Raw genomic sequence first — 24,305 nt, 5'->3', positions numbered from 1 at the left:
TGCCCAGATCCCTTGTCTCGGTTCTAAAATAAGATCTTCTGTGTCACATTAGGTGGAAACAGCCACAGACTCCGACACGGAGAGCCGGGGCCTTCGGGAGTACCACTCTGTCGGCGTCCAGGTGGAGGACGGGAAGCGGTAACTCAGCCCCAGCGCGGTACACGACGTCCCCAGCGAGAGTGATCTGTTAGGGACCCGGCTGCACACGTCTAGCTCCCGCTGACGATCAGTGATCATGCCGTGTGTGGGAACAGGGTCAAATACTTACACTTACACTGTTCAAGTGTGAATTAACATCTGCCCGTGTCTTGTTCTTGTGAGAGGCAGGGGAGTAATTCTTCCTCGAGTGATTCACTGCCCAGGAAAGCAGAGGGGCTGACGGGTCTGAGAGCCAGAGCTCTTCCCCCAGAGGGAGAACGGGGAGCTTGAGACGGACCTGGGTGCACATCTCCTTGCCTAATAACGTTCAAAGGAAAACAAAGACAGAAAGAGAAAGAGAAGGAAGTTTAAGACCTTAGCATACTATGGTTTCAAACTAGAAAATACAGAGGTGTCTATGACAGTATCGAGAACAAGATGATTACTTTGTATTAACAAAATACATCGTGTACATTTCATAAAAAACTAATCTAAGGAGAGGATTGTCACATCAGCGGCGTCCGTTCGCCCGGAGTCCCGGGGGACGGTGCTCATGGTGGTGGGTGCCGGGACCCAGCCGATAAAGATTCTGATTGCAAAGAAAGCTACAAGCTACTGGCTTCCCAGCTTCCCTGGAGAGCACTTAGGCCTCAGACGCTTCTGCACGCGGACCAGACCTGCCGGGCGCAGGTCTGTCTGCCCAGCGGGCGCTGTCCTCGCCGTAGGCAGGCGTGTCCTCGACCAGCTAGGCGTGGGCTCACCGCGGAGTCAGCTCTCTAAGCCTCCCCTCTCTCTTCCTTTCCTCCCCCGCAGACACGGGCGTTTCAAGCGTTCCAACAGTGTGACCGCCGCCGTCCAAGCGGACTTGGAGCTGGAGGGCTTCCCGGGACACGTCACCATGGAGGACAAAGGCTTGCAGTTTGGGCCGTCCTTCCAGCGGCATTCGGAGCCCAGCACGCCCACCCAGTACGGGGCGGTGAGGACTGTTCGGACCCAGGGGCTCTTCAGTTACAGAGAGGACTACAGGACCCCTGCGGACACTGCCAGCCTGCCACCGCCGGACCCCTGGCTGGAGCCGTCCGTCGAGGCGGCGGACACCGGGAGGATGTCCCCGTGCCGGAGGGACGGCTCGTGGTTTGTGAAGCTGCTGCACACGGAGACACAGCGGATGGAAGGCTGGTGCAAGGACGTGGAGAGAGACGCGGAGGAGAACGACCTCTCGGAGGAAAGTAAGCGCCCCCCCTCCCCGGGCTTCTTAGCGCCGGGCGTGGGTCAGTAGAGTGAACGGGCAACGGGCAGGGGCTCAGCTCCCGGAAGGCGGGGGCAGAAGCGCTGCGGCTGGCTCAAGGGGACCCTTTGGGGTCGTGAGATCGTGAGCCCGAGGGCGCTGACCGCAGCGTGGGTGGTGTGGTTGAACGTTCCACGCGCCTCTGCTCCTGAACTCTCGCAGTGGCTGGCTGTGGAGGATGCCCGCTGGCTTTCAGATCGTTACTACCCCATGTTTCCAAGGAATTGAGTTGGCTTTGCTTTTTTTTTTTTTTAAAGATTTATTTATTTGAGTACGGAGCCTCACGCGGGTCCATCTCAGGACCCCGAGATCACAAGCTGAGCTGGGGCCAAGAGTCAGACACTTAACCGACCGAGCCCCCCAGGCGCCCCTTGAGTTGGCGTTATGCCAAAGAGAAGGTTGAGATGAGTAGAGAGGGAGCCGGCCCGCCCCACGGCAGTGTGCGCCCAGCTCCCCATCACCGTGCTGGGTGCGAGTCCGCGTGACCTCCTGACCAGGCCCGCAGAGCACAGCTGCTCCAGCCCCTTTCTGGCTCTGACGGGCCTCGGCGTCTCGGGAGAGAAAGGGACAGCAGCCCTCACTCTGCACCTGCCTCCCCTGACCTGAGGAACCCTGTCTTGTGCATTGTCAGAGTCGCTCTATGTGATTTCTAAACAAATAGCACCTGTCTTTGTGGAGAGACCAAGGATCCGAGAGTAATTGTCACCTACCTGGAACTAACATTGCCTTGACCAGAATGTGGCTTCCCAGAGGCGTTTCTGAAAGTCTCGACTCGACAAGTCATGCTCTCTTTTTTCTTTTCCCATGAATTCCTTTGTCCATTTGCTGGACTCTGAATTCTCAGGTTCCGAAGGATGGCTGGCGTCCCTGGGAATTGTGCGCCTCTGTACATGTCTCGATGTCTGCTGTGATAGGGTCTGTCCGCCCTGCACATGGAAAGACGATGATGAAATTGTGTGGACTTACGTAAGGGTATGATTCCTGGGGTCCAGAAAGCCCAGAACCCAATTGGCGTGTCGATCGCTCGCTGTCAGAATTCCCTGTTAGCCTGGGAGGAGAGGCATACGCCCGTCCTCCTCCCCCACACGGGTCTCTTCAGCATCCCGGCGCACACGCTGCTCACCGGGGTGGGTGGGAGACCCGGGGGGCTTCTGAGGAAGTGTGGTCGTGCGAAGCGCGTGAACGTACGCCCCACCCGGCTGCGGCGGATGGACGTCTCGGGCGGCTCTCGTGCGTTAGTCCAAATGTATTACCCGTTCGGGGCACATGGAGTGCAACAATGACTCACAATGCTGATATTTAAAAATAACTCCTCTCACTCGCCAGTCTGTGTCTCTGCTTGGCGAAATCAGTACTTAATTGCTGCAGGGATTTCCAGTCTTTATCCCAAAGACAAAACTTGGAGAAAGGAAATTGTCGAAGTTGATGCGAAATCGGAGTCAGGCTGTGGGCTCCCGCTGTGCGCCTGGGGTCGGTGTGCATTCTTCCGGGGCTGGACGGGCGGCCCCGCGGGGTGGTCAGCCAGGACGTGTCCCCGCCCTCCCGCAGCAAAACCCCGCGGCAGACGAACTTGTCCGCTCTAGCCCCGCATGTGTCTGTGCGTGTGGTCCTCTCATCATCTCATGTTACATCATTTAGGACACACCCACGAAGTTTTGGTCCCCCTTTGTGGGCAGGACAACAGGAGACACTGGCCGCTGCTGTTGTGGAAGGAGGCCCAGAGCTTTCGTTACCTGACCGTGATTTTGCATATTTAACACGCCCTTAAAAATAATGTAGCTATTTTATTATAATATAATATTATTCTCCAAGAATCCTGGTTTAAAAAGGGTTAGTTTTAAAACTGTTTTAAAAGAAGAGAGCCCTACACCAGGATGTCCCGAGCACGAGTCCCGTGACAGATCTTGTGGGCGGGTCTCTGCACAGCTCGCTCAGTGCCCGCCGCCCTGCACTGGGGTGCCTGGAGCGCAGCATCGCCGTCCTAACAGTAAGGACACCCGGGCCTAAGGAGGTTGGCATCTCCCTCCAGATGCCACAGAGTACGGGAGGGGAGTCGAGAGGCAAGGTCAGGATGGTCCCCTGTTGAAAGCGACGCTTCGTCACTGGGCTGCCGGAGGCTATCCGACCCCCGGTCCCTTTACCGGCACCCTCTCCCGGCACCGCCTCTTCCCGTCTGTGCTCTTGTGGACTCCTTCTGCCCTAGCATAGAGCATGTCGAGTCCCGGTGCTTGGCCGCTTGCTTCGTTCTGGTCTCCGGTGTCTGCCGCACCAGCTTGGGCTCCAGACAGGATCCCTGGGCAGATAAAAGGGAGACTTGGCTCGTCGTGGCTTGGCCGCCGGAGCCCAAGGGGGGAAAGGGGCAAACTCCTTCCCAACGAAACACAAGGTCTAACAGTCGGAAGGCTCCAGCCCCGACGCACTGTCCTGGTCAGTCAGGAGTGTCTTGTCCTCGGGGCATTCCGCAGAGTTCTGGGAACAGTGCTGGAAAGCTACTTTATACAGAGTTCCGTTCAGTGCCCAGCAGTGACCCCAACCGCAACCGGCCGTGAGAGTCCATCGTCATGGGAAATCCAGTACTCAGACCCCGGCCGCCGTCATCGGAGGCGTCTGGAAAGCATGTTCTTCGTCAGTGAGCTGTAGCAGAAAGCGGATTTCTGCTGCCCTCAATTGCATTTCCCTAAACACCTTTCTTGAAGCTCTGGAATCTTCTTAGATTCTCTCGTTGCTGTAAACATTCAACAGATACTTCCTGAGTACGTGCCTGAGCCAGCTGCCACCCACAGACTGTAGGCTGACGGGGAGTGACCAACAGTGTAGACACAGACTGCCATGCCCGGAATCAGTGAGACCGAGGCAGAGCTATGTATACCGAGTGGAGACATGCCCGGCCCCCATGTAGTGGGAGACATGCGGATAGGAGCTTAAGAAACTCACAAGTGTGAGATGCTTTCACCAGCGGAAATTCCAGGAAGGCTTCGTGGAGACGGTGGCATGATGCTGGGCCTCGAAGGGGTGTCGGATTTGCCTGCATGTCAGGGGCAGCAGAGGGGTGGATGTGGGAAGCCCCTCCACGGACGGGAGCCCCTGTCTCCAGGCTCCTTAAGAGGAACTTCACTTTTACATGGACTCGGCACCTGCCTGCCCTCGGGGACATGCATTCGTCAGAGGACAGGATGGCTGTGCATCTTCCGGGGGCCGCGCCTCTGCTGTCGTGGGAGGTCTCTGCTCCCTTGGGTGTGCTGAGGCTGCTTGATGCGCTTGCGTTCGCCACTCGTGTGCGGCACAGCGCTGTGCCGCGGAGACGTAGCAGGAACAGGAGGAGGAACGAGGTGGCGGTCGTCCGGGACGGGGACGGTCACGCTCCTGTCACACCGTCATAAACGCTCGAATCTGACCCCCCAGACCTCCTGTCGCCCTCACGGGGGACCCTGGGAGCATCCCCCAGCACCCCCTGCCAGGCCTGGAGAGTTCAACTAATGATTTGCTTTGTGTGCGCTTGTCCCAGTCCCGGTCGTGACTAAACATGACGGCTTTGCTGGAAGACTCGGCCGCAGAGAACAGAGAGTAGATGCACTCGAGACTTTCTGTGATTTTCTCAATTTCTTTCCTGAAGTTGTGCAGACGTGTGAGCGTTTTGTGGACGAAGATGACACAACACTCTGGTTGTGGTCTTCTGTGCCATTGGCACCTGAAACCAGCTCCCTATTAATCAACGTGAGGTATTTCCCTAAGAAGTGTTAAAAAATCAGCTCTGATTCTTGCACTTGTTCTGAGAACAGAAGGTGACCGGTGAGGCCACCTTTAAAAGCAGATTACATTAACATGGCTTGTTAAAGCAGAACTCTGAGCTCCGAGCAGTGAAGCTCCCATCACGTGCACTGATTTCTTCCGCACTAGTTTTAGCGTCACGGCTCACTGCACTGATTGGCTGAAGTGAGACTCGTTCGGCCCTGCGTGGTCGATGAAGAGCATCTGGAGCCCACGTAAATACGGTGCAAGTTAGTCATGTCCGTGCAGCCGTCCTCTCGTTAAGTCATTGAAGACCCGTCCCAAAAGGACTGGAAACCATTACTATACTCATATGTGGGGACTTTTGTATTACGTTAAACCCAAGTGGGGCTTAAGCGATTCCCTCGTCTGAGGGTCTCCCTTTACCGGCAGAGGCGGGGGGACCCCGGGCTCCCAGCTGTGACCTCCAGACGGGGCCACGCCCGGCTCGTAGACAACGCAGCAGGCACGGGGAAGAGGGACATTTGCTCAGAGCCACGCTGAGTGCAGGGGCACAAGGAGGACCGGGGCCGGAGAGAAGCCCCGTGTCTGGAGTTTTGTGGACAGCTCGTGTCAGCAGAGGAATGAAAACTGCGGAATCCGACATGACCGCGGCTGCCCCAGCCCTGGGGCCCGGCAGACGGCGCAGCTGCCGCCGCCAGCCTCCTGACGGGCTTCTTGCAGGTTCTTGCGCAGCCCGGAAAGGTGCCCGGGGGGGTGTCCCTCACATGCCAGGCTCCAAAGGGCCACGGGACACTGGAGTGGGCAAAGACACGTGCGCACAATGAACACAAGAATGGTGACGCGTGAGACCTGCAGGGGGCCGTCCGCGCAGACAGCGACTTTCCCGCGCCCGTTCCGTTGGAGGAAGCCAGTCCTGGGGGAGCCCGAGAGGAGATTAAACAGCCCCGTGGTCTTTTCGAGCGATGCAAACTCTGCAAAAATCCACTTCAGCTTCTGAAAGTGCAAATGGTGTCCTGGCATTTCGTAGCAGATTTAGAAAGAATTGGAAATTCTAGAGGGCGCATGAAGAATGAAAGGGAGTGAGGAGCTAATCAAACGTCCTGGGGCGCCCCAGGCCCGCGCCGCGCCCGGCTCTGCCTCAGTCCAGGTTCTGGGAGCACGACGCTCCCCTGCGGCTCTGGAAACCCCGTGTCGGGACTGTGACATTAGGGGAGTACCGTGGAAAGAGTAAACGGGGTTCTTCACTTCCGATTCTCGGCAGTTACGGGAAGCCGTTTGCATTAAAGGTGCCGGGTGAAACTGTCCCGCTCGCTCGCCCAGCGGCAGACCCTCTCGCCGCTGGCAGTCACATCCTGGCCTCTCCGCCACGTTCCCCGTCTCCGAGCCGTGGTCATCTTGCACCTTCAGACTACCCCGCGTCACGCGGCCGTCTACCCGTGCTGAGTTAAGGTATAAACTGAAGTGCTTTGTGTTAATATGTCTGCTGAACTACATTTTAAGAAGAATATGAAAATTAGGGACTAAAACCAAGTTATATCAAAGTGACTGACTCCTAATCACCGTCTGAGGGAACCGGTCACTACCAAGGAGCACTTTCGTCATCGCTCTATGTCTTCCGGAAGGACAGCCTGATCGAAACCCGTGTCTCCAAATCTTTTCGTCAAGTCTTACAGGTGACAGGGGTTCACACGCACAAACCCTGCACTGCACGACCAAGATCATCCCTGTGCCCGGCCGCAGTGAGAGCAGAGCTGGGAAACGTGTTCAGTTTGGGGATCAAAATGTGAATGAAGGGGAAAGTACTCTCACCCCTCCTAGGAGATGCTCTGACTCTGTCCCGCGAGCTTTCTCCCTGCACCTACCGATCCGCCCCTGAACTACCCACTCACACGTACCCCGTCCTGCACCTGCCCCCCGTCCCTGCTCCTGCCACCCTGTCCCTGCTCCCCCCCGTCCCTGCTCCTGCCCCCCCGTCCCAGCACCACCCCCCCGTCACAGCACCTGCCCCCCGTACTGCTCCTGCCCCCCGTCCCTGCTCCTGCCCCCCCGTACTGCTCCTGCCCCCCGTCCCTGCTCCTGCCCTCCCGTCCCTGCTCCTGCCCCCCGTCCCTGCTCCTGCCCCCCCGTCCCAGCACCCCCCCGTCCCAGCACCTGCCCCCCCGTCCCAGCACCTGCCCCCCGTACTGCTCCTGCCCCCGTCCCTGCTCCTGCCCCCCCGTCCCAGCACCCCCCCGTCCCAGCACCTGCCCCCCCCGTCCCAGCACCTGCCCCCCCGTACTGCTCCTGCCTCCCGTCCCTGCTCCTGCCCCCCCATCACAGCACCTGCCCCCCCGTACATGGCTGCCCACCGCCCTAATGCTGCACCTGCCCCCCACCTGTCCTCAGGGCAGACTCAGTCCTGAGCCCCAGCACCCTCCCCCTCCCCCTGCCGCAGCTCCCCCCACCCCAGATCCTGACCACCACCCCAGGCCCGCTGCTGCCTGGCAAATCAGACCGAGGAGGAGGGTCTGTGGGGAGGAAAGCCCCTCTGGAAACAGATCGGCAGAACACACCTGGGCCTGGGGATCAAGAAGCATGAGAACATTTTTAAGTCTGAAAGGAGGCTCCAGTGTTTTCTGACGTGTTCACGTTTATTAAAGCCTCGCGTGTTGAGCTTGTTAATATTCGAGAAGCGGTGCAGAATTAGACACGAGGGAATGCCTCCCTCCTTCGGAATGATGCGGACGTGACGGTGGCACAGGACAGGGCAGGTGACGACTGGCTGCGGCTGATCTTCAGCTCATTCAGGAAGATAAACACGCGCGTGGCGAACTACTCATTGCTGGTTGCAGTGAGGCGGACACCTTCCTTTCAGATCGTGCAGTGTGAGAAATCGTTCATAACAGAACTCCGGGGAGCCGCAAGCTGAGGTCCTCACGGGCAGATGAGAAAACAAGACAGACCGAATGAAGCGTTGAAGCCCATCGTCTTACTCTGGAGAAAATCACTTTAAGGACGCCAGCACCTCGCTTTCGAGGGAATGGCCACCCCTGCCTGCGGGGGCCGCTGGCGCCCACAACGCGTCTCCGGCCCACCACGGGGTCGCGCCTGGGACTTCTGTCCGCACTGCTTCATAGCACTTGGTCACATGGGGTGGGGACCCGTCCCCACCGTGGGCTCTGGCCCTCTCATCCAGCACGAGGCCCCGGGGGGAGCACAGCAACGGCGGGCGTGGCTGGGGCGCACTCGGCTTCTCCACGCGGGTCGACACACAATGAAGGAATCTCCCAGACGCTCCGCTTAGAGGCCGCCGGTTACAGTCACTTGCATTTGGGAAATGGTGGGGGCCGTGGGGGGAGCTGGGTTTACTCCCCAGACTCAGTTTCCCCTCTGTGGACACCTACAAGGCCTAGACAGTCGTGTGTGCCCCGCAGACCGGCACAGGCCCCCCTAGGGGCAGTGTCAGGGCAGCCCTCGAGACAGGAAGCTGGCGACGCGAGCTCGTCCTCGGTGAACCTCGAGCTCCGGTCGCGCTCTTCTTGAGGCGGGCCTGGAGTCCAGCAATGGCGGGTCGGCGCAAGCCCGCGTGGGAGGACGACGGTTCCTGCCTCCCCTTCCAGGACAGACGCCTCTGCAGGGAAGCAGCCCCTCTGCACCCGCCTCCCACCTGCCATTAGCAAATACAGGCTCCCGCGGTGCTCCAGGCAGTAGGGCCCGAGGTCACGGCCCAGCACGGGCCCCCCGAGACGCTGCCTCCGCTCCTTGCCACATGCACTTTGGAGGGTCTGCAAGAGCGCCAAGGGGCAGCTGGAAGTGAGCCGGTGGGGGTAACCCGCTCCAGCTCCACGACGCCGGTCCCCGAAACCCTGTGCATAACTTGTATTTGTGTCTCAGGGACGGAGGGGGGCCTGGGCTCAGGGTATGGAGGCAGGAGACGGGTCCCCACAGATTCCCAAATGCTTTTAGAGTATTCGGAGTTGGGATCCACCAAAGCTATTAGCTCCCAAACGATTATGGCGCTAAGGCCTGGCAAGGACTGGTCCGTGTGAGGACGGGGGACAGAGGCGGCAGGCGTTGGAGCCACCCAGAGGTCACAGGACTGGGGCAGAGACCCGGCACGTCACACACACAGGCTTGTGTTCCCCCGAACTCCATCCCGAAGTGTCACCCCACGCTTCTTCAGTGTGTTAAGTCCTCTCCATGGACAAAACTACAGCAGTTACTTTTTTAAAAAGTGGCGTTTGTTTGCTTGAAGTCATACAACTTAGAAATCGTTTGGAGACTTCTTGTCATGTCACAGTGGGGTCATGGTGGGGGGGGCATTGTCACTGCAAATGTCCGTGGGGAATCAGTTGGCGAGTCGAACGTGAGGGGAGCCCAGCGCGGTGACAGTGACTTGGCTGCCACGAGGCCCCACGGCTGGTGGCGGGACCTTGGACAGAGCCCAAGGCTGGGAGATGACGGGTCACAAACACGCCGCAGCCTCTCCGGGCACAGCTCCCCCTCCGGGTGAGACGCTCCCAGAGCCCCAGAGATGACTCCCATGAGTCCAGTGAGGTCACAGAATCCGACGTGATTTCCTAGAAATTAGGAATTAACATCTTCATTTGTGTGGAGGCCATAAAGTTCAGGACTCGATGTCTTTTCTGTTCCTACCTGCGCCTCACCGTCCAGCTCCCCTGAGCAGCGTCGCTAGGAGAAGAGCCTCCTGCGGGACGGACCACCCTTCCAGACCACACCGGTCCCAGCGCCGACCGTCATAGCCAGCTGCGACTACTTACACGTCGTGCCTTCCCTCAAACCCGGACACGGGCCGGCTGGAAAAAGCTTCAGTCCGTGGCCGTGCCCCGCACAGCAAACTCGAAGTTTTGACCTTCAGGGAAGGGGCGGACTCACTCAGGCATTTGAACTTCACTCCTCGTGCATCACTCTTGCTTCTGGTTTCTTGCTGACCCAGTTTTAAATGTGTTTTGCTTGTTCTGTTCACAGTTCTCGGTAAGATCAGGAGTGCCGTGGGGAGCGCGCAGCTTCTGATGTCCCAGAAATTCCAGCAGTTTTATTGGCTGTGCCAGCAGAACATGGTGAGCAGATCTCAGGTGTGCTCGGTCCTTGGAGGCAGCCGAGGGGGCGGGGTCTCCACGCTGCCCTGCCGGAGGCTCCTGGGGCTCCTGGGGCTGCAGAGCAGGGAGCAAATTCGAGCAACGTCCTGGGTTGGGGTTCGGGGTGGTGAAGAGGCCGCTGTGAGGCAGTGCTGGGGGCGGCGCGGGGACAGCCCCAGAGCCCTAGAGCGCCTTTCCGCTGCACGGCCCACTTGCCCAAGACCCTAGGAGGGAGGTGGGATGAGAACAGCTGTAATGTCCCGGACAAAGACCACGACGAGGGTGGCTTGACTCAGCGCGTTAACAGCGACATTCAAAGAGACTGGGGAGAGACGGTAGAATAATTGGGGCTTTCTGTGGCGCAGTCAGGACAGAAAGGACTATACAGGAACACACACACAGCACAGGTGGCTTTAAACTTGGCTCTGACTGTTCTGAACAGCGAAGAGAAAGAAAACCCACATGTAGGTTGACGCTTACTTACAGCATCTGTGTACACACGCGTGCGCGCACACGCGTGCACGCACACGCGTTCTCTTTGTCTAATGAAAGCACATATCCATGTGACTTTTTTGTAGAAATGACTAAGGAGCTTCCACATCACTGTACAGACTATTTTATAAATCCATTCGTGGATTTCTTTGAGCGCAAACTTGTTAAAATCAAGTAGTCTGTGCACCATGGGAGTGATGGTGCTCACCATTTCACTTTGTTTTGTTGTTTTAACTTGCAAGGAGACGTGAATTTACCAAATGTTCTCACACATCAAAGGAGGCAGAGTGCATCAGAGCTGCCGACTCACCCCTCTTGATTAGGATTGTTTAAAAATATGTTTTCTCTACTATTTTCCAATTAACCCCACTGGAGTTCATCCCAAAATGTACAAAGTGGCCTCCGTGTCTCCTGGGACAGGAGATCATAACCCCCATTAGGATGTGGGGGCAGGAAGGGTCCGTGCACCTTGAGAGGGACGTGCGGGCACAACGTGCCCGGCTGTGGTGTTGGGGAACATGTCCTGCTTCTCCCTGTCTGATGACTGTCCTTAAAGGAATGGGTTTAGGCAGTTACTCAGCTCTGTACGTGTCACCTGAGTTGGGTAAGCATCGGTACTCACCGTCGTTAGGAACTCACTACCTAACGCACCCAACAGGCAGTAAAAAAAAAAAAAAAACCATGTAAAAACGTTACTCGAACTTATAAATTGTCCATGTCCTGTGTGCCAGAAGCAGCTAATACTAGACTTTTTAATCATCCATCCTAATATTTTGGATGCTTCTTACACATGCCCAATTGCATTTTATTCTGACCTTCAAAAAGTCCTTTTCTGAGCTCTGATATACAGAGTGTGGCTGCTTCCTTTATTTTGGATTCTATCTAGGATCCGAGGGGGAGAAAAAAACACCCACCCAAACCAGCCGGCAGCAGGGGGCGCAGGAGGGGTGGGTGTTTGAGGCGGCCTGGCCAGAGAGAGACCCTGGGGCGCAGGCAGATGCCGCGTCATTAGCTCGAGGATTTAGGCGGCTGACCAGTTTCACGTCAAAGAAATGAGCCCAGAAGACACGCCAGAGCCCAGGACATTCAGGAGGGAGAGCAAAGCAGCATGTCCGAGGCAAGGGCATCGGGTACTGGATGCGTCACGGGGTGCAGAGCCGAGCGGAAGCAATGGGCCTTGCACCCGTACGGAACACGGGCCTCCGGGATGGACCAGGAGCCCGGCATCCCCAGCCGGCCTGGGAAGAGTGCATAGTCCCTTCCAGACCTACGTGCCAGCAGCGGCACCGTCCCCTATGTGCCCCTTGGAGGACGTTAGCTGGGAACACGGGAGCCAGAGCCCACGCTGTGGGGGCCTCTGCCGGCCGAGCCAACAAACCACCCAGTGAGACTGTAGCGGGGAAAGACGGCACTGTGTCGCGGTGCTGGGGCCGTCCCCACCCAGGAGAGGGCAGAGGACGGGGTACGGGGCCTGGGTGTGCCCGGCGGCTGCACACAGCCGCACCCCTGCCTCGAGGGCAGCCGAGCGGGGCAATGTCCGCGCTTGGGTCGCCGGGAGCCTGCATCTCGCTAGGAGCACCTCCTTAGCTTTTCCCTTGGAGGACGTGACCCGGGCCCAGCAACCTGACCTCAGAGATGGGCAGGGTCACTGTGCCGCCTCCTGCAGACACGCACAGGTGTCCCCCTTCCCAACGCCACAAAAAGCAAAGGCTCGTCGGTTGGTGAATTCGTTCAGAAGACTTCCACAGGCCCCCTTCGAAACCCAAGTCCGGACGGAACGTGCTCCCAGGTGTGAGAAGCCTCCCGCCCCCTTCCTTCCCGACGGCCGCAGGCATGTCCTGGTCCAGCCCCATCACCGTCACTGCTGGATCGCGGCTATCTCACGGCTGTGCTCTTTTTCCTCAGGAGCAGCAGCTGAGTCAGGCTCCCACACGCAAGGGGACGAACCCCCTACGGCTGGTGGACGGAGCTGCCCCCACGAAGACATGTCCCTGGAGGCTGGCTGTCCCCTCACCGATGCCAGTATCCCCCCGGGCTCCGCGGACACACAGCTCGCCCCCCCGACCTTCACCCACACAGGCTGCTGGCGGGTCACACGGCAGGCTGGGGGCCGAGCGATCGTTCTGATAAGGGTGTCTGACCAGCGTGATGTGGACTGACTGTGTCCCCCAGGCTCATGGTGTTGGGCGAGGAGCCTTCAGGCTGTGAACAGGTCATTGGGGCGGAGTCCCCACGAACGGCTTAGTGTCTTTACAGAAGGGACCCCACAGAGCCCACGGCCACCCCCAAGTGACACAGCCAGAAATCGACCACCTGGACAAGGGCCCCCCCAGGACGCGTCCACACCGGCCTGAGCTGAGATGCCCAGCCTCCAGCACCGTGGGGCTCTGTCTGGCCGCCCCGAAGGACCTTAGTCCATCGGACCTTTGACACAGGCAAAGGACGTGGAGCTTACTGGGAACAATTCACGAGTAAGATGAAATTTGCACATTATAAGCAAATCCACCAAAATTTCTCAGTTGAATCTGAGATAGCCTGCCACTGAATCAAAGACACCACCCGCAGAAACACCCACACACTTAACCCGGGGTCCCAGCGCCCTGTGCCTCTAGGCAGGTACAGTGCGAAAAGCGCGCCGGCACGTGGGCGGACAGAGGAGCGCTCATCTCGGAAAGCTGTCTGACTTGGATGCAGCCCGCGCCCTGGGACGGTGTGCGCCTGGGGGCCGGTGTGCGGCTCTGCGTGGGGGACCTGTTGGCGAATCCACTGTGCACCTACCTCGGACGGCTGTCCCCATCCTCCCTCTGCAGGGGCACAGCAAACACAGGCGCGTCTGTGTAGCCGCGCCGGCCATGGGATTTCGTGCCGAGATGTGCACAGAACCGGCTCCAAGCCCAGCCTCACCACTGCCGCCGAACACGCGTCCCTGTCCCGGGCACCAGTCTGAGTAGCCCCCCAGGGAGACCAAAGACGCAGCTGCCTTGTGGCTTTTAGGAACTGCGCAGTGTCGGGAAACGTTGAACATCACCTAAGAAAGGATTTTCGAAAGGAAGCAAGGAATGAACGTAGTGCACGTGTCTTCTTTGACGGGCGCTGTTGTTTGAGAGCGGCTTCAGGTTCACGGCAAAACTGCGAAGGGAGAGAGATTCCCATTCCCCCGCCCCTACAACATGACCCGCTTCCCCGACAGAAGTGCTTCATGGACACGCCACCGTCACCCAGAGTCCAGGATGCACATGAGGGTCATTCCTGGTGTCCTGCGCTCTGTGGGTTTGGACAAACATACCATGATGTGATGGTGTCGTGCAGAGAAGTCTCCCTGCCTGAAATGTCCATGTCCCACACGCGTGTCCCTCCCCACCGCCCCAGGCAATCTCTGATCCTCCAGAATGTCACAGAGCTGGGATCACATACTTTGTAGCTTGTCCATATTTGGGGACGTGCAGTGTGTCGGCAAATACCTGTGCAAGCTTACCGGGCCCTTGCGAGCCCACTCGAACACTTGTATTGGAGTTTGAATTAGCCGGGCATCTCCCTGACCCGAGGCCTTAAGAGGTACGTGCGGGGAAGAGTGGGCTGTAAACTGTGCTCGTGTGTTGGCAGGACCCCAGCGCCATGCCGAGACCCACGTCCCAGGACCTGGCGGGCTACTGGGACATGCTGCAGCTCTCCGTCGAGGACGTCAGCATGAAGTTCGACGAGCTGCACCAGCTAAAGCTCGGCGGCTGGAACGTCGTGGAGTCGCCGGAAAGAAAGGTAATTCTGCCCGGCATCCTCACGCCCCGGCCCGGCTGCGGGAGTCACTCTCCACGCCATGGGCTCCTAGTCTCAGTTAGCGACCCTGCGTCAAGCCGTCACCGGGCACGTGTGTGCAGAGGGGGCTGGAGTCACCGGCCGGGTGTCGGAGATTAGTCTCTTTCTTGCTGGATCTCTTGGGCTTTAGCCCCAAACCACAAGCAGATCTAGAGTCTCCCTTCGTGTCGGGTCTGCTTTCTGATCTGTCCTCACCATACCTTTGTCGGGGTCACACGCAGGTGCTTTCCACAGGGGTGTGTCAGGTCTGGTCACAGTGACTGCTTCCTGTCGAGATAAACATTTCAGTTGCTTATCTCCTGCCGAAGCCAAGAAAACATTTCAAGCTTTAGTGAGTGGTTTGATGATATAAACTCCCCCTAGATCTCGCAGCCTCTCCCTTCAGTACCTGAATGTGTCCATTGAAGTTAAACCCTCAGGGTCACATCTTCCCTTTGGATTTCATCTTTAGAGGACTAACATGTGGGTCTGAACCAGCAATAAACACTGATTTCCTATCCCATTTTAAAGATGATCTAAGTAAACACAAGGTAGACATTGTCAAAATAAAATAATGACACGAACCCAGCGTGCCTGGAAGGCGTGGCGGTAGCTGCAGTACAGGACGGAGGCCCTGTGGGGAGCCCGGGCAGAAGCCGTCGCTGACAGCAGCGCCGAGCCCACAAGGGTGCCCCCCGCCGTCCTGGAGTTCTGGGCTCGATGCCATCGACACCACCGCTTACCGTGACAAATCACCCCGACAGTGGGCAGAGCGGGGGAGGCAGCCGTAGGCGCTCTGTGAGCCGAACAGCATAGGTCAGCAAGTCTCATCAGTGCTCTGGTTTTGAGTGAAGGTCACAAGGACAGCGGTGCGAATGTGCGTCTAACAAAATACTAAACATAGAACTCAGCCAGCAGTCTGCAGGCAGGCAGGGACCCTCCTATGGTTCTCACTCTTCGTAACTGAGCTGATGACATCCCCCCTGCCTGAGCTACGCACAGGGAACGGCCCTAGCTGAAGACCGTCTCTTGCTGGGGGCGGACACCCCCGTGTAGACGATGGGCAGCTCTTTCACACCACAGAGGCCCCGCGCTTGTGTTTCTTGAGCGAGTCCATTCTGTAGATCTGCGGCCGCCTGGTCAGCCCTCCCTACCCCGGGACGCCGGAGGCTGAGAGCCCCGTGCGCGGCCGAGCCCCCCCCAGCTGCTCCCGGGTATTTCCCACAGCCCCTCCTCCAGGCTCCCGAGCAGAGGCGAGCTAAGTGGTCGTGCGCCTCCGAGAGAGCTGAACGTCTCAGTGAACCAGTCACCCCATCGTCACAGATGCCCGCCCGAGAGCCAGGAAGACCGTGTTGCTTCTAGTCCAAGCCATTTTCATTTTTTTTAATCTGGGGAGAGGCAGAAAGGGAGGGAGAGAGAGAATCCCAAGCCGATCCCACACCCAGTGAGGAGCTCAGCTCAGGGCTAGATCCCACAACCCTGATATCGCGGCCTGAGCCAAAGCTGGAAGTCAGCCACTCAGCTGACCAAGTCACGCGTACCACACCCCCTGCTTTTTAAAAACATCTCAGTCTGAGCCATTTTAGAGTAAGTCGTGGGAATAAAGTGTCAGACAGCAAAGCAAGCTTCCTCCCAAAGCCGACGCTACGCAGCGGAAGATTTGGCCGCCGGCGTCTGCCCCGAGTGTCTTCCGCACAACGTACCCACAGTCCGGCCCCTCTGGGTTTCTGTAGAGGCTGGAGGGAGAGAGGGGGTGGGTTCCCCCCCAACAATGAGGCGTCTGATCAGACAAGAAAGGGGTTCTGGTGCCTTGTGCCAGGCGCCCTTTCCTGGGAAGGGGCCAGTCAACTCCGTAAAGCCCTGTCAGCCCTCCACCATCAGCACCGTCTGCCGACAGCCCGGCCTTTCCCATTAGGGCGTGTGGTGAGTGACGCGCAGGGTGAGGGACACAGACGCGTCTCTAGAATAGTAACAAGCGCTACATACCACATGCGCTGCACGACTGTGGCCCAGAGCCTTCTAGAAAAGGCATACACCTGTTTTCGTGACTTCTTTACGAACACGAAGTAATCATGTGCGTCTGTGCACCATCTAGTTAACATCAGGGGGTGTTAGGGCCCTAACAGGGATTTGGCTGATGGCCGCGCATGTAAGATGGTTTCCAGGAAGGCCCTTAGAATCCGGAGTCCGTAGAAAAGACTGCAGCGTGCGACAGGGTGTCAGGTGTCGTCTGCCACACGCCCCGGGTGCTCGAGACCTTGGATGGCAGGCGTGTGCCGATGCTCCGTGACGGCAGAGTCCGCTGCTCTGGGCACGATATCGAATAAAGCAGAGACCAAGGACACAGGCAGTGTTCGGGGCGGGTTTGAGTTCCTTAAGTGTGATGCCGTCACCAGACCCCAGTACCCACCGAGGAAGACTATGAGAAATCACGGGCAGGGCCACCGGGCAGGCGGCCAGGCCGCGGGGTGGGCCCCGGGGCCGGGCCAATTCGGGCCCTCGAGGGGTGTCCCAGGCCACTCCTAGTCACCCCCGCCTGGGGCGGGTGCACGGGCAGGTGCTGCTGTGTTCTGATGGCTCCACTCTTGACTTGTGATGCTTTTCAGGAAGAAAGAAAGGTGCCCCCTCCGATACCAAAGAAGCCCCCCAAAGGGAAGTTTCCCATCACGAGAGAAAAGTCCCTGGACCTGCCGGACAGACAGCGTCAAGAGGCCCGGAGGCGGCTCCTGGCGGCCAAGAGGGCGGCGTCCTTCCGCCAGAATTCGGCCTCGGAGCGCGCGGACAGCATCGAGATCTACATTCCCGAGGCCCAGACGCGTCTCTAGGGACGGCCGTGGCCCTGGCCACCGTCCTCCCTCTGCTTTGTAACAAAATGCTTGTACAGTTTCTCACCGGCCCTTTAACTTCCCTCCCGTTTCTCCGCCGAAGCCGCCCGTCGTGTTCTGTTCCGCGCACACGAATGCTTGGACTCCGCGGTTCGCCGAGCTCGTGGCGAGAACAGCTTCCTCCTCTTCGTCTTCCCCCGGAAGGTCTGACTCTCCGTCAGCTCTGACGGCGACGCGTGGGGACACCCCCCCGAGCCACTCTGTTCTCAGAGGATAACAAGAAACACCTCGAGAGATGGAACCCGGCTGACATTTTGTTATTTCTATTTTTATAAATCGTGCGATAGCTAGAGGCCAGAGTAACAAATAGCAAAATGAGTGGGTCCGTCTCACCGACCCCCGGGGAGGCGCTCCCGCTCGGAGGGCAGCAGAGACAGACCCATCTGCCCCCTTCCACCTGGGGGTGCTTCTCCCCAAACCCAGCTGACCCGTCGCCAGGGTCCTTGTGCCAAGTCTCCGGTGACGAGAAGCCATGTCTCCAGGCCCCTGGTTCCCTGCCGTGCAGTTCTCCAGAAACCCAGGGGATTCTGCGTCTGAACCCATTCAAAACGCCCAGCACAGCGTCTACACCATCCAAAAATCCGCTGCCTGTTCATTCACACAAGGGAGCCACACATGAAGAGAGAGCGAAGTAGGACGAACGGCTGGTGGTCCCGGTCCCAGCAGGCGTCCGGAACGCAGCGGCGCGGTCGCCCTCTGACACCGAACTGGCTGTCGGTCTTGTTCCTTTGTGGCTTACATCACACAGTCTCGGCTCTGCGTGTCCCCATCTCTGTACGTGTGATTTTTTTACAGATGTATCTATATCCTCAAACTGTCCTGTCATTCACTCTCCAGGGTACCCGCCGAAAGTCTGCTTGTTTAGGATGACAGTTGTGATGTTGTACAGAGTTCAAGAACCATGAATGAGTGGTCAGTGTCTCGGTTTAAGTGGTGAAGAAGAAATGTAGTTTACAGTCGTATTTCTCCAGGATTCTTCTGTCCTATGCAGTATTGCTGAAGTCAAGAATCTATTTCTTGCCTGTTTTAAACATGATGAAGAAAAAAACAGGTTACATAGGATTCCCATCTGTAGACTCTAAGAAAAGTGAGTAGTTTTAAGAATTCTGATTGGCACCAGAGAAAAGCAGGAAGGGTTCGAATGCGCAGGATCCCCGTCGGTGCGATCAGATGGAGGCGCGGTGACTGTCCCTCCAGTGCTTCCCGTGCCCCTGCTCCGACACGTCTCCGGAGGAAGAGCCTGTCGCGCTTCTCCGCCCGACCCTGAGCTCGGCGCGCTTGCCGTCTCGCCAGGCAGAAGCAGGATGGCACCTGGAGGCGGGCGCGTCCCCCGAACCCAGGCCTCCCCGCCGCCCTGGGGGCTCCGTGCAGAGCAGCCCCGCTCACCCGCTGTAGCACTTTTTCCCTCGGCTCGACCGGCACTTTACCTGACCCATCCCCGCTTCGCCCGCTGGCGTCGGCAGCACCCAGTGGGGTCCCGGCCACCCTCAGGCTTCCCTCCCCTCACACGCCACATTCCAGAAGCTTGGGTTCGTGGGGGCACAGTTGGTATTAAAGCATGTTTAGCTTCAAAGTTTTACTTTTTTAAAGCTGAGTAGTTAAGAATGCCCTGTAAGTACAAACCCTGTAAATTGAGCCTCGTATCTGGTATATTTTACCAAACAGCCTTAAAATATATTTGGAAGCAAAAATCAGTACGAATGTATATCCTTGAAAAAATGCAAAAAAAAAAAAATCCCTGAAATATTCTTGTATCAATGCACCCTCCTTCCCCAGAGTATTGAAAGCGTTCTTTTCTACCTGAGTAAATACCTAAACACTGAGTAAGGGACAATAATGATGCTTCTCCCTGCATTCACTGTACTCGTTAAAAACAAGCATACTCGCAAGTATTGGCATTTTAGACTTAAAAATGACATATTACTTCAGGTGAAATGCTCTTTGGAAACAACCCAGAGAAGTAAGAGGAAGCGTAAGACGCACACACGGAGGCCGGCGGCGCACCTGTCCCCGGGCGGACCGTTTCCATGCGCTTGTACAAAACATAGAACAACAAATTATACAATTAGACAATAATTATTCTATGTCCCAAATTCTCTGATCCTGACTTCAACGAAAGTCTTCACTGAATTTGGCTTTTTTTTTTTTTTACGTGTTGTATCCTCATTTTTTATCTTAAAACCCCCATAAGTCTCGGCCAAAACATCCGAGATGAGCAAATTAACCTACCACTAAATTCAACAGCAGCCGCTAATGCACGCTGGGGGACGTGTGCGAACCCCGGTGTGGTCCACCAAGTCCCAAAGAAGGTCGTGTGACGGACGCGCAGCCGCCGCCGCCGCCGGTGCTGACAGGCCGCCCTGTCGCACTCCCTGACGAAGTGCAATACGCCAGTTCTCCCACGGGTGACGTCCCCCGCAGTGCCGGTGGCGAGCCGCGTGGGCTCGGTGTGCGCGTCCAGAACAGGGATGGGGCGTCAGTGCGGCTAACCTCCTCCAGGCCCTGCAGGCACCACACCCTGCGGAGCCACGGTGCGACCCGTCACCGCACTGCGGAGACGGTTCGAGTGAAGAACGCGCCAGCCAGAGAGCATGGCAGGAGACACCCGCACACCGCGCCCTGTGGCCATCGTCACGGAAGGGATCTCAGGGTTCCCGTGCACCCCATAGCTACGTTCCTGGAGGACACAGCCTGACTGTTGGGACCCTGTGTGGGAAGCGACATGGCTCACGGCCACGAGCTGACGTTGCCCCACTGAAGGCTCCGGGTGACTCGACACCGAAACACGAGGACGAGGAACAGCATCCTGATGTCCCCCAGACCCAGAGAAGCCAAATGTCACCTGTCCACAAGAGCACTTTCCATGTAACCCCCCCACGCCGCCTCACCTGTCCTCACCATGTGCCACGTAAGCGTTGCGCCCGTATCGACGGTTCCGGCGTTCTCAGCAAACGTGGGGCGCCGTCCCCGCATGGTGTAAGGAATGGAACTGTGGGATGATACCAAAAATTCCCATTTCTGTTTGAAGGAGCCGTTGCTGTGTTCCCCTCAAGGTCAGTACTAAAGACTCCTAGAGCGTTGAAGAGCAAAGTGTATCATTAGCGAAAAAATTACATTTAAGGGTCCCTCTTGTCAAAAAAAGCCAAACCAAACCACTCATAGCCACAAAACCAGTGACCCGCAAAGTGGAGGGGCCCGTTGTGCAGGCTCCCGCAGATGCAGCCCGACGTGCCGTCCTCGCCTCGCGGTCCCTGCCCCTGCTTGCCCCACCTTGCCACTTGCCTTTCTGAGCACGGTCTCCCTCCCTCACGTCAAGCCCCCCGCTGTGTGTTTGCTCCCTTGTGTGGCCACCGATCACCGGGCCCGACAGTCACCCCTGCGCCACCCCGCTCTGGGCCGGGATCTCCGGAAAGCTGTGGCGCTGCAGCCACACGGTGACCGCAGAGTGCACAACTGTCAGGACAGCTCTCTGGTTCGGGCCAGAACCCCTGGTGGCGAGGAGGGAGGTCTCAGGGAGTCGTGGTCTTTGCCAGACTGTCAGTCAAGCCAGATGTCTCGTGGCTCAGGGTTTGGAGGCCAATGGAGCATCTCAGGGGAAAGGCAACCATGCTGAGCCCCTTCTGCCGGGAAGAGCCACCAGCCCTGTGCCCAGAGCCCTAGTGGACAGAAGGTCCGGCGGCGAAATCGGGGAAACGCTTAGGAGCCCGTGCGTCCCCAAGCTGAACAGCGTCCAGGCTGGTGTTTGTGAGCGCGGGGACCAAACCTCGTGGGGCCAGCAACAGGAAACACAGACACGTGACAAGTCCCGCCTGTGTGCCCCCCATGCGGGAGGGCACCCGGGAACGGCCTTTGACCCCCCTTCTGAAAACTGGAACGCTCCTGCCATCAAGCACAGATTCTGTTCCCCCAGAATCGGGCCTAAATGGCTAAATTCCGCCTGTTGCCATGTGCTGCTTTCTTCTCAAGCCTTGACCACTGATTTTTTTTTTCTTTCTATTGCAAATTTAACTTATTAATCAGGTAGCTGTGGGCCAGGGTGCCCACCCTGGACTCCTTTGGAACTTCCTGCGGGTTCTCTCGTTTTAATCTGCGCATTTGTTTACACTTTATTTGAAAGTTTGGGTCGAATACAGGAGTCCAAACCTTGAAAACAGATTAGAAAACCAGGAGTGGAGGTGATGGAGCATGTAGTTGGCTGCTGAGGGCTAACCTGGCCGCCCCTGACTCGGCCACCTGCCTGGTCCGGGGCCCAGGCCATGCTGACGGTCAGGACGGCGAGGGTAGTGAGCGAAGCACTGGAGAAGGGGGCCTCACACGCCCCTGCTCCATGCCTGGGTGCAGAGCAGCTGCAGAAAGTTCTGGAAATGAATGGCCAGCCGGCTGTTCCCATGCCCCAGCTCCAGGTCATGCATCAGCCAGACGAAACTTCACGTCGGTTCTCTGCCATCCCTTGTCTCCCTCACAGATCGATGGTGAAGACTGAGGTCACGGCTCTAATGGCCTCCAAGCTCTTCGGGAGCAGGAGTGAGCCGCCGTGGCCCTGCTGCCAACAGCCCCGGCCAGGTGTGCGGCGCTTGCCAGCGTCCGGCCCCTTCAGGAGTATCCCAGAGCACCAGCACCGACCGGAATCAGGCGGTGGGTTTTTCACCCTCACTCAGGCTCAGCTGTACCCTAGATGCAGGGAAAGAGTCCGGGAAGCACAGCGGGCATGAAGGTCGCGGAGGCGGGCATGAAGGTCGCGGAGGCGGGGCCCGCCCGGACGCAGTGGGGCAGGCCGGCAGGACCGCCGCAGGTCGTGAAGCTGCCCTCGCAGCCCGGCGTCCCGCGACGACTCTTCCTCACTCTTCGGAGAACGCGGAAGTGGTCCATGGGGACACCCCAAGAAATAACCCTGATATCCCGCCCGCGGCCTTGAGAACCATCCATCCGCTCCTGATTTGCTCCCCTAACCCCGGCCTTCTCACCCAGCAGCAAAACAAGAGACCGTGTCGAGCGTCAACCTGGACATGTGACAGACGACTTCTTGGCCGAGGAAATGGCAGTTAATACTCTAACCTACTTTTTAGAGCATTTTGTGTGTCCACGAACTACGGTAACGGAGGGTCACCGCCTACTTTCTTACATTTTATGTGACTCTTCATCATAGGTGCTCATTCCGGATCTGAGCGCTGGGGTCCGAGCTCTCGTGTATTTGGGGGGGGGCGGTGAGGACGACAGACGCGCCCCGTTCCTGTGCCGACTGAAGGACAGACTGACGCGCTCCAGGAGACGGTGGTCTCCGTAGGCCGTGCCCTCCACCCTCCGCTAACACGCACGACGGAAGCATTAAGGCCGTGGGGGTGGCACCTTCCGGAGGCCGCGCACCCACTGTCCGCTGTTCCCCGACTACGCCCGCCCCCGCCATTCGCGTTAGGATCAAATCACGTTACAAGGGCTCAGCACGTGTCTCTCTCCACCTTATCCCTGGTTTGCTGAACTCAGCGGTCTCCCCACCACCCGTCGCAAACCCAAGGCTACTCTTCACTCTGATTTCCAAACGCGAAGCCGCTTTGCTCTCGGACAGGCCCTTCTTGTCGAGAGACCCGTTCACCCACCTCCATGTTTCATGCCAAAATGCCCAGGTGTGGCCTAAGGACTGAACCCGATGCCTCCTCTAGAAATTCTAGGAATGTTAGAACCAGGAAACTAGATGTTTAGTTAAAGTTTAAAAACAAAGTATATAAATAAATATATATAAATATATACACATACGAAACCATATCAACACTGACGGTGAACAGAGTGCCAAATATTCAACATCTGTACAAAGGTCCCTTCCCGGAATTAAACTATTTTATGTAATTCTCTTTCTCATGCTTTTACAGTTCTTTTGATAAGTTCTCTTCGGTCGCATGCAGGACACCGGACGTGAATGTGCGATGTATGCTCTCCGCCGCCGCGCTCCCTGCCTCCGTCCGTAACCCTCCTCCGAACGTGGGCCGCTTCTTTCAGGCCCTGCCGCGTTCGGTCCTTCCTTCTCCGTGTCCGGGACTCTCCCCGCCCCGCCGACCCCGAGAAAAGCGTGCCCGCCGTCCTCTCCGTAACGCCTGATGATGCCTCTCTCACTTGATTTCTGTATTGCTGACACTCACCTCTTGTAAATAGTTCCGCAATTAAATTTTTTGAGAAAAGTAATGTTTACTTTTTATTGGAGTGACTTCTCGTGTTATTTTGAACTCGGAAAAAATTATAGAGACCAAAGAGTTTTATCCCAGAACAATGGCACCCTTCCCCCATGATTTATTTCGTTGTTGAAATATCCTCCGTTTCTCTATCTACTAAGACGAAATGGACACTTACTAAGGCTACAGATTTCATATGTATGCAGAAATGCACAGACTAAAATGAGTTTGAAATTAATAAATACTACGGAATTTAGCTAATGGTTGTTTTAGACTCTCTTGAGTTGCACTGAGAAGAGCCACGTTGTCAGGTCCCGACGCGGAGTCCCGGCTGGGCTCAAGGGAGGCAGGCGCCCTACTGTGCCTGCAGCAGCTCAGCCCCGCCCACAACGGGGAGGCTCCGCCGCCACCAGCCGGCACAGCCGAGCCCCGTGCTTCATCTCTCGGGGACTGGAGCGGGCCATTCCCCAGGCTGGTTAGGCGCTGGTTCCCCTGCGAGCCACGCGATCGGTCCTGCCTGGGCTTCCTTCTCTCATCTGTTGCTGATGTCCACGCAGGGGACCTGGGCTTCCTTCTCTCATCTGTTGCTGATGTCCACGCAGGGGATCCCTTCCTGAGTCTGTCCCTCCAGCCCCCGAGGACACGAGAACAGAGGTCCTGAGGAAGAAGATCTTGAGCTCAGGAGGCCCCGGCCCTATGTTCACTGGGGACCACGCTTCGTGCGCTCTCCTGCCCTCCA

At 57.5% G+C, this 24,305-nt stretch overlaps 1 protein-coding gene and 1 long non-coding RNA gene across 9 annotated transcripts in view; both read left to right on the top strand.

Moving 5' to 3' along the window:
- The window catches only part of DLGAP2 (DLG associated protein 2), a 776,206-nt gene extending 755,571 nt beyond the window's left edge, over window positions 1–20,635 (top strand). For all 8 annotated transcript variants that reach the window (XM_082715291.1, XM_082715286.1, XM_082715287.1 and 5 more), the window contains 5 exons: window positions 53–138; window positions 952–1,367; window positions 10,127–10,218; window positions 14,332–14,484; window positions 17,127–20,635. In XM_082715291.1, the coding sequence (XP_082571417.1) occupies window positions 53–138; window positions 952–1,367; window positions 10,127–10,218; window positions 14,332–14,484; window positions 17,127–17,345 (966 nt within the window). In that variant the 3' untranslated portion in view covers window positions 17,346–20,635. The remainder of the gene's footprint in view (window positions 1–52; window positions 139–951; window positions 1,368–10,126; window positions 10,219–14,331; window positions 14,485–17,126) is intronic.
- Window positions 20,636–20,641: 6 nt separating this feature from the next.
- On the top strand, window positions 20,642–23,579 carry LOC309855226. The gene is made up of 2 exons (XR_014306682.1): window positions 20,642–22,497; window positions 23,303–23,579. It is a non-coding gene; the product is annotated as an uncharacterized lncRNA (long non-coding RNA).
- Window positions 23,580–24,305: the final 726 nt, after the last annotated feature.

Source organism: Mustela nivalis, assembly GCF_964662115.1.
Source record: "Mustela nivalis genome assembly, chromosome: 20".
In the NCBI taxonomy this organism is placed as follows: Eukaryota; Metazoa; Chordata; class Mammalia; order Carnivora; family Mustelidae; genus Mustela; species Mustela nivalis.
The sequence above is the reverse complement of the archived record's forward strand: the minus strand, read 5'-3'. Positions and strand labels throughout refer to the sequence as shown.